Genomic DNA, 19,340 nt, shown 5'->3' on the forward strand with positions numbered 1-19,340 from the left:
TCAGCTCCACAGGAAGCTGTTCTGTGGCAGGAGGAGGTCAGGGGTCAGAGGTGAGTCCAGTGATCAGCTGCTGTCTGAACCGCAGGCCGACCAGAACTCCTCTGTCTGAGCCAACCGAGACGCTCCTGCACTCTGACCCCCTGGAGGGTTTTGTCACCAGACATGAACTGTTTATCAGTTGATGGTTTTAATATGATGGGACCAGTTTGAGTGGTTCTGGACGGGAAACCTGACCTGACCTGTCATAATGAGTTCCTCTTAAAGTTCTTGAGTAAATAAAGATTTATTCTTTTGATAAAGTTGAATGAATCCTGTGCATGATTCTCCGCCTCATAATGATTACAGTATAAAGACCTGCAGGCAGTTTTAACGGGATTTTAATATTTAAGTTACATGTTATGTCCTGTAATATTTGTAACAAAAACTTAATTCAAGGAAATAAAATGAAGTTTTCCTTCATCAGATTCATCAGTTTTCAAATGAAGTTTGAAAACTTTGTGTTTTTTATTGAAGATTTCATGTTTTTATAGATTCTTGTCCGGAAATATCATCTGCAGATGTTTTCAATAAAGCTTACAAAAAAAACGTGTTGCATTGTTTCCCGCCTCCCAGCATAAACTAACTTCCTCAGACTCCTCCTGGTTTCGGTTCGGGTTCGGTTCCAGCAGCTTCATCTTCCACAGAAATGCCTCGCAGCATTAAGCAGCTTCTGGCTGAAACCCTGGAGGATCTGAGCCAGAAGGACCTGGACAAGTTTGTCTTCCAGCTGCTGGACCGCAGCGGGGAGCCGCGGGTCAGACGCTGCAGGGTGGAGGGGAAGAGCCGCCTGGACATCGTGGATGTTCTGGTCTCCACCTTCACGGAGGACAAGGCTGTGGATGTCACCGTGGAGATCCTGGGGAGCATCGGCTGCAACCATCAGGCGGAGACACTCTGTGAGTTCAGCCGGAGCTGAAGAGACAAGTTTTCACTTATTTGTTACCGACAGAAAACAAAATGTAACTTTTTTCACGCGAATATTAAAACGAAACTATTTTAAGCCCTGATGATCATCAGCGCCCTCTAGTGTCTATTGTAGTTACTGCATCGTGGTGGGTTAGTAAAGATAAAAACACCGTTTTACAATCAAAGCAGAATAAAATGTTTTACCAGGTTCCTAAAGTATTTCAATCTGACATTAATTTTTTTTTTTAAATTCAACTGGACTGAAATTATCAACTTCTGCAGAATTTCCATTCAGGTGGAACAAACTGACAAACTTTTGTAAAGATTTTTACTGATATGATGACAAATTTGTTTACATGAAAGTTTCTGATCTGTTTTATAGTGAAGGAGAAACTGAGAACATGACAGGCAGCTGGTTTTAACGGTGAGTGGCTCTGAAACGTGTTTCATTCATAAAGACTCCTCAGCGTTTCCATAGAAACGTGATGTTTGTGTTGCAGGAGCAGCAGATGATGGAGATGAAATCAAAGTTTCTGCAGAAGCCAGAGGAAGTTCAGCTGCAGAATGGAAATTAATGACTCATTTTTAGTTGTAATTTAAAATCATAAAGTGTAATGAATTTATTTTTTACTATGTTTTTATCCAACTGCTGGAGATGAATAAACGTTTTGGTCTGGAATAATGTGATTCTGGTGCTGGGAACTTTGTTTAAATGAGAATAAAAGCAGATGAGATGCAAACATCTGATTGTTTTTTTTTTTTTACAAACATTTTGTTTGTTAAACCTGCTGTTTTTTATGTATTTGTTTTGTTACTTATTTCCTGTTGCAGCCTGAAAACGTCCCACTGACTGAACCAAGTGAAGAATGGCAGCTTTAAACGTGGCTGCTGTTCTCAGGCTGTGAACCTCAGTCAGGCTCCTTCTGTGTAAAAATGTTTTGCTCCTCCTCACAGAAATATGTGACTCATCCCGTCTGTAATTATGCAACATTCAGAGGAGGAAGGAGTTCAAAGAAACTCTAAAATTTCAAACGGTAAATATGAACTGTTTTAAAATGCCTCATCCTGTAACCTGAGCATTTCCTGTGAAGCTGCCGGCTGTAGATGAAATGACCTTTGACCTAAGCCAGTTTTCCAGGCTCCGTCCTGCAGATGCATGAAGATCAGCAGCTGAAGCCGTGAGGCGTTCAGGTCTGGAGAGTGTGTGTGTGTGTGTGTGTGTGTGTGTGTGTGTGTGTGTGTGTGTGTGTGTCAGATGTTTATGCCTGGACTGATGAAAGATGTTTCTTTTTTTTTAGCTGCCATGTATTTTTTCTCCTGACAGAATCGGTTGGTAAAAAGCTGATTTTTCACCTTCCAACATTTCATTTGCTCGTAGTCGGTTTTTATTCTCGGCCGTCTTGCAGGTTTTAACATTTTAGTTTGCAGTCAAACATTTTTCGTCTTGTATAAAGAATAAAGGTCAGAGGTTCTGCTGCTGTTTGGTCTCATCCACGTCCAGAAGAGCCTGGATTCTGCTCATGCAGCTCAGAGGGGAACAAACGAGGCGATTATCTGCTTAGAGGTGGAAACAATATTGTATTTTGAAAGAATCACATTAGAGGAATAGAAAATAACAGCAGGGAGGCGTTTCTGTTCATGGTTCAGCTTGTAGAACATGATGTACATTTCCTGTCAAGCTGCTGATCACGTGACGTCACAGTGGAAAATACACGTTCTTCCCTTTCCTCAACCTTTGACCTCTGGTTTACTGAGCATGCTCCATGCAGGAGATCGATGTGACAGTAGATGTTCAAACATCCAGCTGCTCTGCAGGCGGAGATTTATTACGTCTTTCTGTTCAAGTTCAGATTTGGTCTGCACATGCAGGCCCTGCTGGGTGTGTTAGTTACATGTTCACAACTAATCTGAGGGGAAGCCACCATGGTGCCTTCAGGGACCTGCTGGGAAACTGACGTGTTTTCAAATAAGAAAAAGGAGCCAGCGGCACATCCAGAAACATGATTGTGTTTAATTATGTTTTAATTATGTGTAAAACATCTGCAGGCCTGCGAGGAATTTAACATTTTCATGAATATTAGGAAGTTATTGTCGAAGCTGCATTTTCCCACAACACCGAAACGCGTCACGTCAACAGCGGAAAAGTGTCAGAATCTGACCGGAGATCAGGCCAGTGGCAGCACATCTGGGTCATTCTGTGAGAAATGCCTCCAAAAACGGCCAAAAAGCTTTTACGTAACAAACTGGAGGATCTGTCCGCAGAAAACTTTAAGAGGTTCCGAACGGAACTGGTGGACCGGAAGGACGGCGTCAGGATGATCCAGGTGGAGGGTAAAGACGTCTTGGAGGTTTCAGAGGTGATGATCAACGTTTACACGGAGAGAAAGGCTCTGAATGTGGCGGAGGAAACCCTCAGAGAGATCCGCTGCACGCAGGACGCGGACGAACTGGGTAAATATCCTCAGGTTCTGATCCATTTACCTTCAGCAGCAAAACTCAAACATTCACATGGTTTTATACTCAGAATGCAACATGTTGGATCGTTTCCTCTGATTCATCAGAGAAAAACTAAACCAGCGCGCCTCTTCTTTACTTTCACTTTCGATGAGACCAGCTTCCTTCTTTTGGCTCCAGCTCAGTAACCAGATGCGCAAAAACTAAAAGTTGGGGTTGAATTTCAGTTCAGTCTTTTCTTTTCTCACTTGGAGGGAATTTGAGAAACTGAACAGTTTAGTTCTGACTGCCTGGAAGCTTTAGGCTCGGTTTAGTTCTGGATCGGTGCTGATCCAAACTGCTGCTGCTCTCAGGATTGACGCGTTAAAGTAGCGCATTTTGACAGCTCTGTCTGTCGGAGCTGCCCTGCACCTGGGAGCCGAGCATCATGGAGGCCTCTGGGGGAAACCATCCAGGAACATCCATCCATTTTCTTGCACCCTTTTTCCCTCAGTGGGGTCGGGAGGGGTGCTGGTCCCCATCTCCAGCCAACGTTTCGGCTGGGAGGCGGGGTCACCCTGGACAGGTCGCCAGTCTGTCGCAGGGCAACACAGAGACACACAGGACACACAACCATGCACACACACACTCACACCTAGGGACAATTTGGAGAGGCCAATTAACCCGACAGTCATATTTTTGGACTGTGGGAGGAAACCGGAGTACCTGGAGAAAACCCACCATGCACAGGGAGAACATGGAGACTCCATGCAGAAAGACCGGGAATCGAACCCAGAACCTTCTTGCTGCAAGGCACCAGCTCTACCAACTGCACCACTGTGCAGCCCTACTGGGGGAAACCATCCAGGAACAAATATGATTTAATATAAACATATTTCACACTGAAACTTTATGGAAATAAAAAGAGAAAAAACACACTGTGGTTAAAATGATGCCTCTGCCCAGAAGATTTGTTTTTGTTCACTGATTTTGTATTTGTATTTTTTGCAGTTGAAGAGGCTAAAAAAGCAGGTTTGTTTTCCGCTGATGGATCCAGTGATGGTGAGTCATTTTGTCTTTTAAACACCAGAAACAAAAACCGAGTCAGAGGTCGTGCAGGTCGTTGTTTGGGTTTTCCGTTTCAACATAAAACTAGAAAACATGAAGCTGCGCGGTAATGTTGGAGCATAAGTTACTTTAAATCACATCAACTTTATTTTGAAGTTAGAAATAATTTACAGAATGAACCGCAGCAAATCATTTTCCACAGAGAGGAGTAGATGTGAGTATTTCTGTTTCTCAGTGTGTTTTGGGTGAAATAAATGGCTTCTGTTGTCGTTGCTGTTCAACCTGTGGTGCTGAAAACACCAGATGGACCAGCTGCTCTGGTCAACGGGACATTTTCACCTCAGAAGACAAAACTTAATTTAATTAGAGAAACGTTTTTAAAAACAAAATGATACCCAATCAACATGTTGGAGAAATCTAACAAACATATTTCTATAAATCAGCAACAATTTGATCAAAGGAACAAATTCTAAATTATTTTCAAGTCGCCAAAGTATCAACAAGTACAAACTAACAGCACAAACTGGATGTCAGAAGAACAAACGGCTCTGTTTACAACAGGCTGGTTAAAAATGACACTGATCAAATACTGAACTGCAGATCCCAGCGTGTTGATAACAGCTTTATGGATTCACTTTGTTTTTTCTCTGCTGGTCACAAAGCTGCAGATAAACGAAGCAGATCCAAAACTCAGACAGAAAAATACTGTAATGATAATCAGCTTCCTATGCATATGTGTCAGGCTGTAAAATGTTTTATGGGAAATGCAGGAAACTTCCTAGTTTCAGGACGCTGGATGCGCAGGAAGTCCCACCTGATTGTTTCGTTAACTTCCCACCTAATTGGTTCGTTAGCTTCCCTCCTGATTGTTTCGTTAACTTCCCACCTGATTGGTTCGTCAACTTCCCACCTGATTGGTTCGTTAGCTTCCCTCCTGATTGTTTCGTCAACTTCCCACCTGATTGGTTCGTCAGCTTCCCACCTGATTGGTTCGTTAGCTTCCCTCCTGATTGGTTCGTTAACTTCCCTCCTGATTGTTTCGTTAACTTCCCACCTGATTGGTTCGTCAGCTTCCCTCCTGATTGGTTCGTTAGCTTCCCTCCTGATTGTTTCGTTAGCTTCCCTCCTGATTGTTTCGTTAACTTCCCACCTGATTGGTTCGTCAGCTTCCCTCCTGATTGGTTCGTCAGCTTCCCTCCTGATTGTTTCGTTAGCTTCCCTCCTGATTGTTTCGTTAGCTTCCCACCTGATTGGTTCATCAGCTTCCCACCTGATTGGTTCGTCAACTTCCCTCCTGATTGGTTCGTCAACTTCCCTCCTGATTGGTTCGTCAACTTCCCTCCTGATTGTTTCGTTAGCTTCCCTCCTGATTGTTTCGTTAGCTTCCCTCCTGATTGTTTCGTCAACTTCCCACCTGATTGGTTCGTTAGCTTCCCTCCTGATTGTTTCGTTAACTTCCCACCTGATTGGTTCGTCAACTTCCCTCCTGATTGGTTCGTCAACTTCCCTCCTGATTGGTTCGTCAACTTCCTTCCTGATTGGTTCGTCAACTTCCCTCCTGATTGTTTCGTTAGCTTCCCTCCTGATTGTTTCGTCAACTTCCCACCTGATTGGTTCGTTAGCTTCCCTCCTGATTGTTTCGTTAACTTCCCACCTGATTGGTTCGTCAGCTTCCCTCCTGATTGGTTCGTTAGCTTCCCTCCTGATTGTTTCGTTAACTTCCCACCTGATTGGTTCGTCAGCTTCCCTCCTGATTGGTTCGTCAGCTTCCCTCCTGATTGTTTCGTTAGCTTCCCTCCTGATTGGTTCGTTAGCTTCCCTCCTGATTGTTTCGTTAGCTTCCCACCTGATTGGTTCATCAGCTTCCCACCTGATTGGTTCGTCAACTTCCCTCCTGATTGGTTCGTCAACTTCCCTCCTGATTGGTTCGTCAACTTCCCTCCTGATTGTTTCGTTAACTTCCCACCTGATTGGTTCGTCAACTTCCCACCTGATTGGTTCGTCAACTTCCCACCTGATTGGTTCGTAAACTTCCCACCTGATTGGTTCGTAAACTTCCCACCTGATTGGTTCGTCAGCTTCCCTGCTGATTGGTTTGTTAGCTTCCCTCCTGATTGTTTCGTTAGCTTCCCTCCTGATTGTTTCGTTAGCTTCCCACCTGATTGGTTCGTAAACTTCCCACCTGATTGGTTTGTCAGCTTCCCTCCTGATTGGTTCGTCAATTTCCCTCCTGATTGTTTCGTTAGCTTCCCACCTGATTGGTTCATTAGCTTCCCTCCTGATTGGTTTGTGAGCTTCCCTCCTGATTGGTTCGTTAGCTTCCCTCCTGATTGGTTCGTTAGCTTCCCTCCTGATTGGTTCGTTAGCTTCCCTCCTGATTGGTTCGTTAGCTTCCCTCCTGATTGGTTCGTTAGCTTCCCTCCTGATTGGTTCGTTAGCTTCCCTCCTGATTGGTTCGTTAGCTTCCCTCCTGATTGGTTCGTTAGCTTCCCTCCTGATTGTTTCGTTAGCTTCCCTCCTGATTGGTTCGTTAGCTTCCCTCCTGATTGGTTCGTTAGCTTCCCTCCTGATTGTTTCGTTAGCTTCCCTCCTGATTGGTTCGTTAGCTTCCCTCCTGATTGGTTCGTTAGCTTCCCTTCTGATTGGTTCGTTAGCTTCCCTCCTGATTGGTTCGTCAGCTTCCCTCCTGATTGGTTCGTTAGCTTCCCTCCTGATTGGTTTGTTAGCTTCCCTCCTGATTGTTTCGTTAGCTTCCCTCCTGATTGTTTCGTTAGCTTCCCTCCTGATTGTTTCGTTAGCTTCCCTCCTGATTGTTTCGTTAGCTTCCCACCTGATTGGTTCGTCACCTTCCCTCCTGATTGTTTCGTTAACTTCCCTCCTGATTGGTTCGTTAGCATTTTCTCCTGATTGGTTTGTTAGCTTCCCTCCTGATTGGTTCGTTAGCTTCCCTCCTGATTGGTTCGTTACCTTCCCTCCTGATTGTTTCGTTAGCTTCCCACCTGATTGGTTCGTCACCTTCCCTCCTGATTGGTTCGTTAGCTTCCCTCCCGATTGGTTCGTTAGCTTCCCTCCCGATTGGTTCATTAGCTTCCCTCCTGATTGGTTCATTAGCTTCCCTCCTGATTGGTTCGTTAGCTTCCCTCCCGATTGGTTCGTTAGCTTCCCTCCTGATTGGTTCGTTAGCTTCCCTCCCGATTGGTTCGTTAGCTTCCCTCCCGATTGGTTCGTTAGCTTCCCTCCTGATTGGTTTGTTAGCTTCCCGCCTGATTGGTTTGTCAGCTTCCCCCCTGATTGGTTCGTTAGCTTCCCTCCTGATTGGTTCGTTAGCTTCCCTCCCGATTGGTTCATTAGCTTCCCTCCTGATTGGTTCATTAGCTTCCCTCCTGATTGGTTCATTAGCTTCCCTCCTGATTGGTTCATTAGCTTCCCTCCCGATTGGTTCGTTAGCTTCCCTCCTGATTGGTTCGTTAGCTTCCCTCCCGATTGGTTCGTTAGCTTCCCTCCCGATTGGTTCGTTAGCTTCCCTCCTGATTGGTTCGTTAGCTTCCCTCCCGATTGGTTCGTTAGCTTCCCTCCCGATTGGTTCGTTAGCTTCCCTCCTGATTGGTTTGTTAGCTTCCCGCCTGATTGGTTTGTCAGCTTCCCCCCTGATTGGTTCGTTAGCTTCCCTCCTGATTGGTTCGTTAGCTTCCCTCCCGATTGGTTCATTAGCTTCCCTCCTGATTGGTTCATTAGCTTCCCTCCTGATTGGTTCATTAGCTTCCCTCCTGATTGGTTCATTAGCTTCCCTCCCGATTGGTTCGTTAGCTTCCCTCCTGATTGGTTCGTTAGCTTCCCTCCCGATTGGTTCGTTAGCTTCCCTCCCGATTGGTTCGTTAGCTTCCCTCCTGATTGGTTCGTTAGCTTCCCTCCCGATTGGTTCGTTAGCTTCCCTCCCGATTGGTTCGTTAGCTTCCCTCCTGATTGGTTTGTTAGCTTCCCGCCTGATTGGTTTGTCAGCTTCCCCCCTGATTGGTTCGTTAGCTTCCCTTCTCAGTGAGGATTTCTTCCTGATACTGAACTTGGATCGCTGTGTCTGCTGCAGGTGGAACCTGCTGCTCTTCTTTCTGAACTCAGTTAAATGAGGCTGACGGCGCTGGATGAAACATCTTCCTAAGTTTTACTCTTTCTGCACCTTTGACTCCTTTAAGATTATTTATTTTTAACGTTAGCCTTCATATTCCACTCCCAGAAAAAACATCTGGATAAAAGTGAGGAGCTGTAGAGTCACTAGCTAAACCGACTCATCAGGGGAATAAAACTGAAACTGCACATCATCTTTCATCAGAAGGAAATGAAGGTTTAGTTTAAATCCTGCAGTGACTAAACATTTCCTGTTTTCTCTCCTCAGAGGAACACTTTGTGGACAGACACAGGGACGAGCTGATCCAGAGAGTCACCACCGTTCCGTCCATTTTGGACAAACTCTTGAAAGAAAAAGTGATCCAAGCTGAAACCTATGATGAGATCCTGTCGCTGCGGCCGACTCAGGCCCAGATGAGGAGGCTGTACAGAGATATAGGAGGAGGCGGCAGCAGCGCAAAGGATCTGTTCCTCCAAATCCTGAAGGACCAGCAACGATATCTCATCGATGATCTGATGAAAAAATAAATCCTGAAGGAAAATTAAATCCATTTTACACAGAATGAAAAAAACCACATTAAAACCACTTTTATTCTAAAAGAATAAAGAGTTGCTTCATTTGTTTCTGAGTTTTACTGAGACGCTCTGCAGGAGAAGCAAACCTGTCACAACGAACATCAGTTTATCAGTAACTTCTTCTAAAGATGCAAATAGTTCATGGAAATATTTCATGTGTGCCGCTTAAAGCTTGTTGTGGGGATCCTCTCTTTACGTTTCGTCTGCTGAGGACCAAACTCTTCTGGACTTAAACCACCTGGTTGTTTATTACTTCATATTTTAGCTGGATGAATCCAGTTTTGACTCATTTTGTGAGAACTGTGGCAGATCAGAGGTTTCTGCTGACCATCATCATCATCATCACTGAAGGCCCCAGATGCTGAGAGCAGTTCAGGCCCAGACCATGACTCCACCACCACCGTGCTTAACATCTCTTCTCTGCTCCAGATTCTTTTCTTCCTGTTTGAAGCTGAAAGTTTCACCCTGCAGCGAGAGAAGCAGAAATCCTCCAGCAGTGGATCATTTCGTCTGGAACTTTTCCTCATGCTGAAGTTGCTCTGATGCTTTCATTTTGGTTTTTCAGTCTCCTTGACTTTCAATGGTTCAGGTTTTTCTTCATGTGGAAGAATAAACACTCTAAATATTTGCATTAGAGCTGCAGGATTTCAGGGAAATATAGTTGATAGCTGAAACTATAGCTGAAAATTGTGATAGTGATGGTATCTGTCATTATCGTTAGATGTTGTCCCAACCCTCCATTAGCATTTAGCATCTCAGTTACCATGGAGACACACCAGGTGATGAGCAGAGCATGAATGGATGACACCTTAAATATGATTTCCTGCCAAATGTGGCATCCAAGCATTAATTTTAAATTAGTTTAGATCAAAGCAATAATGACAACATTTCTTGTATTTTTTTTTTTGCAGTAATTTTCAGCACCTGCAGAAATTTAATGAATCCTTTCCTTTTACCAAATGATTCTTTTTACAAAGCCACAAACTTTATTTGTGTCTTTTTCCATCAATATCAGGAAAATACATCGATCCTTCTTACTGTAAACATCTATTATGTTTCTTTATGTTATGAAGCACTTTAAACAGCCGTTGCACTGAAATGATGATGTTATGGTTTTAGTGTTTTACCCTATAATAAGAAAATGCAAGGAAATAGTGATCAATCAATCAACTTTATCTGTATAACACATTTCAGTAACAAAGTAATTGCAGCGCAATTGTTATATATAAATAGTTACTTCAGGGACACGGAAAACGTAAAAGGACACAAGGGGGCGCTCTGACTCTGTGGAGAGATTTATGAAAGGTGGAGCAGAAAAAACGAAAATAAATGAAAAACCTGAAGCTGATTCTGATCTGGGGCTGCACAGTGGTGCAGTGGGTAGAGCTGTTGCCTTGCAGCAAGAAGGTTCTGGGTTCGATTCCCGGTCTTTCTGCATGGAGTCTCCATGTTCTCCCTGTGCATGGTGGGTTTTCTCCAGGTACTCCGGTTTCCTCCCACAGTCCAAAAACATGACTGTCAGGCTAATTGGCCTCTCCAAGTTGCCCCTAGGTGTGTGTGTGTGTGTCCTGTGTGTCTCTGTGTTGCCCTGCAACAGACTGGCCACCTGTCCAGGTGACCCTGCCTCTCACCCGGAACGTTAGCTGGAGAGGCAGCAGCTCCTCCTGACCCCACTGAGGGACAAGGGTGTAAGAAAATGGATGGATGATTCTGATGTGATGCTTTACTTTTTTATTATTTCATCTCAGCATGTTGAGGCTTTTCCTCATAAAAACATAAAAACACAGATGAACCGATCTGATGCATCAGGTTCCAGATCGGCTCAGTTTCTCTCTGTGGTGAATAAAGAGCTTTGAGATGATTGACTGCAAATGAACGTTCCTGACTTGGTGCTAAAATAGATGTTTAAAAATGAAACAGATTGTATTTGGCTTAAAGTTTAAAATATGAATAACTAATAAACTAACTAGATGTACAAAAGTCAATTCAAGAGAAACAAAACGCCCTGTTTGAAGTTTTCCTGATTTCATAAAGTTTGAAAATATCTGATCCTCAGATCATTTTCTGTTTCTGTTTCTGTTTCTGCAGGATCTCAGAAAATCCAGATCCAGATTTATTTCTATCCAGTCACCCAGTAGAATAAATATTTACTGATTTCTCCTGTTTGTCACTCAATGCAGCGGCCCGGTCCAGATAAAGAAGAAATCTCACAAAGTCTGAGTTTAATGAGTTCAATGAAAGTCACATTTCATTAAAGTTGTGAGTTTTTATCAGTCTGACTTGATCTGCAGTTCAGTCTGAACCAACAAGCCCGACTGAACAAGGAGAAAAATAAAATATTTCTGTACAGAAATTCAACTGAGGAGCTAAAATCTGTTTCTTCTGCCAGACAAGTCAAATCCAGTTTTCAGACTTTCTTGTTCATTTCGGATTCTGTGTTTTCTTTCTGCACTTTACAGGTTAATCAATAATCAAGTTTATTTTTACAGCACATTTCAAAAGAAGAGTCAACAATTTAAACATCATGTTTTGTCAAATGGCATCAAGTCTTTAGTTTGTCTCAGTGAAAATCTCCCTGGATGAAGATCAGAGTAGGAAACAGTCAGCGACATTTTACCAAACAGGTCCAACAACAAACCAGTGAAGATGAAACTTCATCAGCTCTGTCAGCTGTTTCTGGAAAGCTGCTTGTGGTGGCCATTTGTGTAATGTTTGCAACTTGTAAGTTCTATTAATTTAGTTTTTTATTTTTGGAAAGTTAGAATTAAGTCTGTGATTAATTTGTAAATTAGAATTGATTATGTTGGTAATTGGTTAGCCCCTCCCATTAATTTAGGTAATTAAAAACACACCGGGTGCTTGGTGGAGGCATTGTTTTGCAAATGTCTGGTGTGGACGGGAGGGTTGGTAAATGATTTTTTGACCATTTCATTTCACTTGCATTTCACTTTTAATTTGACCTTTTATTTTGCACCTTTTTACTTGAAACGCCATGTTAAGTTTACTTTCGTTTTCGGTTAAGATGTAGGACATTTTTTGATATTTTGTTACTAATTTTATAAGAAATAAACAATCTATTTTCGCAAACAAATGAAGAGGAAGTGCGTTCAATCTAAAACCCACCTGTTAACACACACGGCCTTAGTTGGAGTATTGGAAGCTTGAAGGCCGCGACACTGCTCATCCATTTTACTGGCTCTGATTCAGATTTTATTGAGGGTTTTGGTTTGTGAAATATTGCAGCATTTTGCGTTTCCATCCATTTTCTAACACCCTTGTCCCTTATGGGGTCAGGAGGTTCTGGTGTCTATCCAGGCGAGAGGTGGGGTCGAACCCAGAACCTTCTTGCTACAAGGCAACAGCTCTACCAACTGCACCACTGTGCAACCCCAGCTTGTATTTATTTTCCTGAAAATAACACAATAAACTTTATTAACTTACTTTCCTGCAAAATGATATTTGAGCTCATGGTTGGTTTGTTTCAGCTTTAAAATGTGAGCCGGTTGGTTCCAGGCCTCTGGAGGCCGCTGAGCTCACCGCTTCAAAGCAGCAGAGACATTCTGGATCGGAGCCTCATGACAGTCCTGTGCTTGACCTCTGACCTCCACTGTCACCTGTGGGACCATATGTGGACAGGTGTTTGCCAAATCAAGTCAGATCAACTGAATTTTCCACAGGTGGCTCCACTGAAGAAACATGAAGGATGATGAGCTTCTGTAGGAATGGATGTGAATGTTTATGGATTTGAGATTTATCTGTTTTCAGGTTTTAACACATTTGCAAAAATCTTAAAAACATTTCCATCTAGATAACCAGACCTCACAAATTTTAGGGAAATGATTTAATAACGTCTGGAATAAGGTTGTAACTTTGATGGGGATACTTTCCAGATTGTGTCAGATTGCAGATTTCCTGACATGGTGAAGAGAAAATAGAGAACTTTAAAAAGTGTTTTTGTTTTATTTGTCTAAATGTCTGTAACGCTGATCAGATGTGGGTAGAAAACCATGTAGTTTGATACATTTTCCATACATTTCTGCAGATCTTTGAGATGAAATGCTGTCATAAAGACGTGTAAAGAGCTCAGGCCTTTGCCTTCTTGTGTTTCTCAGTCAGTTTGACTGAGGGAAGCGGGAAATGCAGCTGAGCTCCTTCTGATTTACTGATCATGAATTTCTGTGGAAGCTCCATCAAACTGACAGCTGGTTCTTCCTGCTCAGCAGAAATCCAGTCATGAACGTAACCAGGAGAACTGATCGCTCCGCTCTTCATCTCTGAGAGTTTCAGCTTCTGGACCGAAACTGAGTGAAAGATCAGCAAAGATCCAACCACTGAGCCAGACAATATAAAAACAAGTCTGATCATTTGGAAGAAAGAAATGTTAATATTAGCTTTTAGAATATGTTAACATTTCGTCTCACAATATTCAATCTGCATGCCTAAATGGTTTTCCTGTCATCAGATTCCTGGTCCCGTTCTGTGGATCTCTCCTCCCTGATGTTCTGTTTAACTCAACAGACCCAAAGCATCTGCAGGGTGGTGGTCCATCAGGAACAGCCCTGAGGAACACCAGACACCTGCAGGATAAATAAAACTCTTCCTCCTGGCAACTCTCTAATCATCATGTCTGTCTTGACCTGCAGGAGCTTCAGGTTTTATCCTTCATGTTCTGAACCTTTGTGTTAAAGAACAAGAAGAGAAACTTGCAGGATTGTCTTGTCTGACAGTTGCCATAGCGACAGGATGAAGCCTGAGGGAACAAGTGTTCCTGCTCTGCAACCTGCTGCCTTCTCCTGTTAACCTGTTCATCTGGAAATGGGAAATGATTGCAGTTTCTTTTAAAGCAGTTTTATCCATTGAACCCAACACAACTTCAACTCTTACCCTGTTCTTAAGCTGCAAAGTTCCTGAACTTCTTCAAAGCTGCTGCTGCTGCAAAATGCCTGTTGTTGCAGAAAAGAGATAACACTGTTTGCCTTACATTTCCATGAAGGTTGTCAGATTAGATGCAGAGCGTTTGTGAAAACAGATTTCAATCTGGAGAGACTCAGACGGACAAAGGGGAACAATTAAAAGATTTAATGACAGGAATGAACAACAGTTCTTTGGCGCTCGGACCCCGGCAGCTAATCTGAGCTGAGATTTGATGTGAACTCGATGAACATCCCGATAACTGATTAGGGATGCTCTCTTCCCCGGGGCCCGACACTGGTGGTGGTGGTGGTCGGGAAAGGGTGCCATCCTAGAGCTGAAGGATGTGGGTGGAGAAGGGGCGGTGGTGGGTTGAACGCAGCTGGGAATCAGCTGACGGCTCAGGTGTGGATCCTTTAATGCAGAGCCTGATTGCTGATTGAACGCGCCGGGTGAGGTCCAGCGCTGAGGTCGGAGATGAGCATGACGTCGATGAAGCTTCCATTTCAGATTGGGTTCAGATCTAGGCTTTGACTGGGCCATTATAACATGAATATGTTTAGTTTTAACCCATTGTATCCTGGCTTTATGGTCAGGCTGAACCTCGGCTCCATGCTCTTACACTCCTGCAGGTTTTCTCCAACATTGTTCTGTATTTAGGTCCATTCATCTTCATCGACTCTGACCATCTTCACTGACCCTGCTAAGCATGATGCTGCCACCACCATTCTTTGACAGTGGGGATGGTGTGTTCACAGTGATGTGCTGAGTTATTACACAAAGCATTTTGCACCTTGTTCTGGTCTAATCAAAACTCTTCCTTCCACATGTTTGCTGTGTCTAACATTATTTCTGGCTAATTGCTAACAGGACTTCTTCTGGTTTTCTTCAAACAATGTTTTTTACATTTCTTCTCCTCTATAAAGAGGAGGAGTATTAATTCTTATTATTAATTATACGTTAGCTACTGTATGATTGCTGTGAAGGCTGTGGTGTAGTTCCTAGCTTCGCCGCCAGGTGGCGCGGCCGTTTTGTGGCTAGTATTTTGTTCGCGTACCAAACATTGTTCGTGTATCCCCAAAAAATTTTTTAGGACACTCGATGCTTCAGTTTTTCATTTCATATGGAACAGAAAACCTCCTAGAATACGAAAGAGTATCCTACAGAAAAGTAAGGAAATGGGAGGGCTTGCCACACCAAATTTCTTATGCTATTATTGGTCTGTTAATATTCGTACAATGTTATTTTGGTGCAATGCAAACTGTGAGACTCCCAAATGGTTACCGATAGAAGAGGCCTCATGTAGCTCTGCTTCCTTGCACTCTCTTTTATGCCTTCCCCCTGCAACATCTCCTATAACTTACACTAACAATATAATTGTTAAGAACTGCCTTAGAATATGGGCTCAGATTATGCAACATTTTGGGATCCAGAGAATACCTCTTTTATCACCACTAAACTCTAATCCTCTATTTCCACCTTCACTCATTGATAAAACTTTTTCAGTTTGGAAAAGTCATGGACTTTTTTCTCTGAAAGATCTATACTTAGATGGTACTTTTGCCTCATTTGCTCAATTATCTTCAAATTTGAACTTACCAGCTGCCCACTTTTTTAGATTTCTACAAGTTAGAGACTTTATTCGTCATCGTTTCCCAGGTTTTCCAATAATTCCTGCCCCCAATTTGGTTGATCAACTGCTAGAAATAAGTCCCACTCCAAAGGGTACAATATCAAAAATATACAACCTCTTAATATCCAATGTGACTCCTGGGCTTGGCCATCTTCAAGCTACTTGGTCTGATGATCTTAACACAGAGATTGATAATGAAATGTGGCAAACTATTCTAGAACGCATTCACACCTCATCAATTTGTGCCCGACATAGAATTATTCAGTGTAAAGTCGTCCACAGAGCACACTGGTCCAAAAGCAAACTGGCTCGAATCTTTCCAGATGTGGATTCAAGCTGTGTGAAGTGTGGTTTGGGTCCAGCCACTCTCGGTCATATGTTTTGGACCTGTTCCTCTCTATTTCAATTTTGGAAATCTGTTTTTGACTCACTTTCTGTAATCACCTCGACCACAGTACAGCCATCTCCACTCACTGCTTTATTTGGGGTTCTCCCCAAAAGCCAGTTACTGCCACCCCATCATGCTGATCTCGTGGCCTTCCTCACGCTACTGGCTAGACGTATCATACTGATGCATTGGAAGAATCCTCTCCCACCCTCACATTCTCATTGGATAAAAGATGCCCTTTCGTTCATGAAACTGGAAAAAATTAGGCATACTGTCAAAGGCTCTGAAATCACATTCTCAAGAATTTGGTCACCGTTTCTGGACCATGTCAGGTCTTTGACACTCGATGTGACCCCATGAGTGGTGCTCCCCTTACTTACCAGTTGTAATGGCATACACCCTTTATCTAAGTCTTATAACAATTTTAGTAGCGCAGAATACATTAAGCCCTTTAAGTGCCCCGTTTTAGTTGTTTTCTGTTTAATCTATATTTTATTTTCTTTCTGTTACCTCTGCTTGTTTATTTTTTAGTTATCTACTTTGTATCCATGTACTTATGGAATTAATTGCTAGATTTTTGTTTGTATGTGTCTTGTTCTATTTTTGTTTCTTGTCATTTATTAGTTTATGTTTATTCTACAAAGTACTGTCTAAAGTATGACTTGAATGTCTATGTATGATGCTCATTGTTTTGTTAAAAATCAGAAAAAAAAAAAAAAAAAAAAAAAAAAAAAAAAAAAAAAAAAAAAAAACATTGTTCGTGAAGGTCATGCAGGTCAGCAGACGTGGTGTTTGCAGGAGGTTTTGTGATTTCATTCGAGTGTGCGTCCATATGAGTGGTAGGTTGTAGTCTAGTTATGTTTGAGTGACATTTTATGTGTATTTTACTACTTTGAACATTTTCTGTTGTTAGATTTACGAGGGGAAACCCAAAAGTTTCCAGAATGACGCTGCTGCAGGCGCAGTTTTCCTAGCACACGATTCCGCCTCTAGGTGTTTGATCCACCTCGCCAAGCGGCGTTGATGTGGAAGGTTTCTTCTACCCGCAGTGAATTTTCTTGTAAGAGCTGTTTTGTCCAGCCGTCGTTTTTCTTCATGGAGTTTTATGAGTTTTATGAGGCTGAAGTTTTGCTTCGTGTGTGTATATATATATATATATATATATATATAGTCTGTAGTTTCTCATATTGACGTCATCAAACCAAATTTCAGATCCACCATGACTGACTGACACCTGCTGGCTTCAGGTTTGCAACCAGCTTCTGACTGAGAAACCAGTAACCAGAGACCAGAAACCAGCAACAGGTGTGCTTAAACGACATATATATATATATATATATATATATATATATATATATATATATATATATATATATATATATAATTCATTATATATTCAGGTGCAGAGGTCTAAAGGCTCCTGAGTCTAAAAGCCTTAAAGTTGATGAGTTGGTTCCTCGTGTCACTGAGTCCATCCCAGTTTAACAGAAATGATCAAAATGAGGCTCCAGCTCTTCACAATGTGACCAAACGAGAAAATAGACTGTTCTAGAAAAGACATGATTACTGGTGAACTTTCTAAATCTCTGGTTTCAAGTGTTTTAGCAACAGTTTACATGTTCAGTCTGTGTCCCTCAAAGGTCTTTGGGCCAGTTTTCTCTAATCAGAAATAAACAACTGAATACTTGAAAGACTATAATCAGCTAAAAACCTCTGAGGAATCGTCTCCCATCCTTGATTCTGATCTAACAGTCTAAACCAGCGGTGCCCAATACGTCGATCGCGGAAAGGTTTTGAGTCGATCTCGGCAGGTGACAAACTGATCGCCGCCAGGACGCTGAGTCCAGCACTTCACTAAGAACCTAAACGTTTGTAGCTTCATTAAAAAATAATAATTATAAAAAGTCAACGAAACATGTTGAAATTAATAATATCAGTAATCATTGTTACTCCTCTCGAGTTAAATCAAAGCTTAACGCAGTTCTTGGGTTTCAACAGCCATTTATTGTGGACACGTCTTTCAAAGTCCCCAAAAAATGCCGTCAGAACTACAAAAAAGGTAACACAAATCTAAATCAGTTCACAATAAATGGCATATTTACATAAATAAAAGATACAAATAAACAAAACTGTACCTCATTAGCCGCATTGACTCCAGAGGAATAAAGTTTAACTTCTTACAGCTCCTTCAGCTTGAATGACCATGTGGCTCTAAGTGCGCCAGCAAAAGCTTCCCTGGTCCGCGGAACAAAACAAACGTTCCCCCTCCACATTTGAATGTACACTTAACATAAATTCAATAAAAATTACTTCACATTTAAACTTAATGTACTACATTAAATAAAATCTAACTACTGCCATCTTAAACTAAACAACAACAAACAATAAAGAAATAAACCAGATGCAGTTGTTTTGACAGCAGCTACAATCATTGTTTCAACAAGGTGTTGCGCAATTCAGTGCGTTTCGGTTCCATTAAGCATACCTGTTGCCGTGGCAACCGCCTGCAGCCCGCAAGCCGAGCAAAGATTACATTAAAAACACAACATTCAGTCCGTTACATATCAGGTTTTCAGGCTTGATATTATTAATAAGCCTCTCATGAACACAGCGGTGGTTGAGTAGCTGATTTAAACTCCTGCTCTGCTCTCAGTCGGTCTTTGAGTCGCTTTTTCTTCTCTTTATTTTGTTAATGGAACCGAAACGCACTGAATTGCGCAACACCTTGTTGAAACAATGATTACTGATATTATTAATTTCAACATGTTTCGTTGACTTTTTATAATTATTATTTTTTAATGAAGCTACAAACGTTTAGGTTCTTAGTGAAGTGCTGGACTCAGCGTCCTGGCGGCGATCAGTTTGTCACCTGCCGAGATCGACTCAAAACCTTTCCGCGATCGACGTATTGGGCACCCCTGTGTTATATCATGTTTATAACCGTGTTATAAACATGAGTCTTATTCACAACCCGTCAAATAAAGTGTTGCTGAATAAAGAGTTGTTTCATTTGTTTCTGAGTTTTGGTGATTTCTGAGAACCTCTGCAGGAGGAAAAGCAAACCTGTCCCAATGAAGAAGAGTTTGGACGTTAAAATTTTGCCGTTTATCAATAACTTCTTGTTAAGATTCAAATATTTCATGTGAAAAGCTTTGTGTCCGTCAGCCAGTGAGGTTCAGAGGGAAAACAGCTGATGTGTCTCCTGTCTGCAAAGACAGCGATGAATCCTGAACCCAAACCTGGAGCTCCTGTCTGCAGACGCTC

General features: G+C 42.2%; 1 protein-coding gene across 1 annotated transcript; it reads left to right on the top strand.

Annotated features, from left to right (window-relative positions):
• Nucleotides 1-593: 593 nt before the first annotated feature.
• On the top strand, nt 594-9,190 carry LOC103477761 (apoptosis-associated speck-like protein containing a CARD). Its single transcript, XM_081597324.1, has 5 exons — nt 594-935; nt 2,750-2,824; nt 3,148-3,396; nt 4,390-4,440; nt 8,837-9,190. Exons 1-5 carry the CDS (start codon nt 686-688, stop codon nt 9,094-9,096), a joined length of 885 nt encoding a protein of 294 aa, XP_081453450.1. The 5' UTR covers nt 594-685; the 3' UTR covers nt 9,097-9,190.
• Nucleotides 9,191-19,340: the final 10,150 nt, after the last annotated feature.

This window comes from Poecilia reticulata, chromosome 16, assembly GCF_904066995.2.
Source record: "Poecilia reticulata chromosome 16, P_reticulata-male-v2, whole genome shotgun sequence".
Lineage (NCBI taxonomy): Eukaryota > Metazoa > Chordata > Actinopteri > Cyprinodontiformes > Poeciliidae > Poecilia > Poecilia reticulata.

Bases quoted from the DNA above. Each gene is read 5' to 3' on its own strand.
- LOC103477761 (XM_081597324.1), top strand. From the start codon at position 686: ATGCCTCGCAGCATTAAGCAGCTTCTGGCTGAAACCCTGGAGGATCTG. The intron at 2,825-3,147 runs GTGTGTTAGTTA...TCATTCTGTGAG, and splicing joins GCACATGCAGGCCCTGCTGG to AAATGCCTCCAAAAACGGCC. The intron at 4,441-8,836 runs GTGAGTCATTTT...TTCTCTCCTCAG, and splicing joins CGCTGATGGATCCAGTGATG to AGGAACACTTTGTGGACAGA.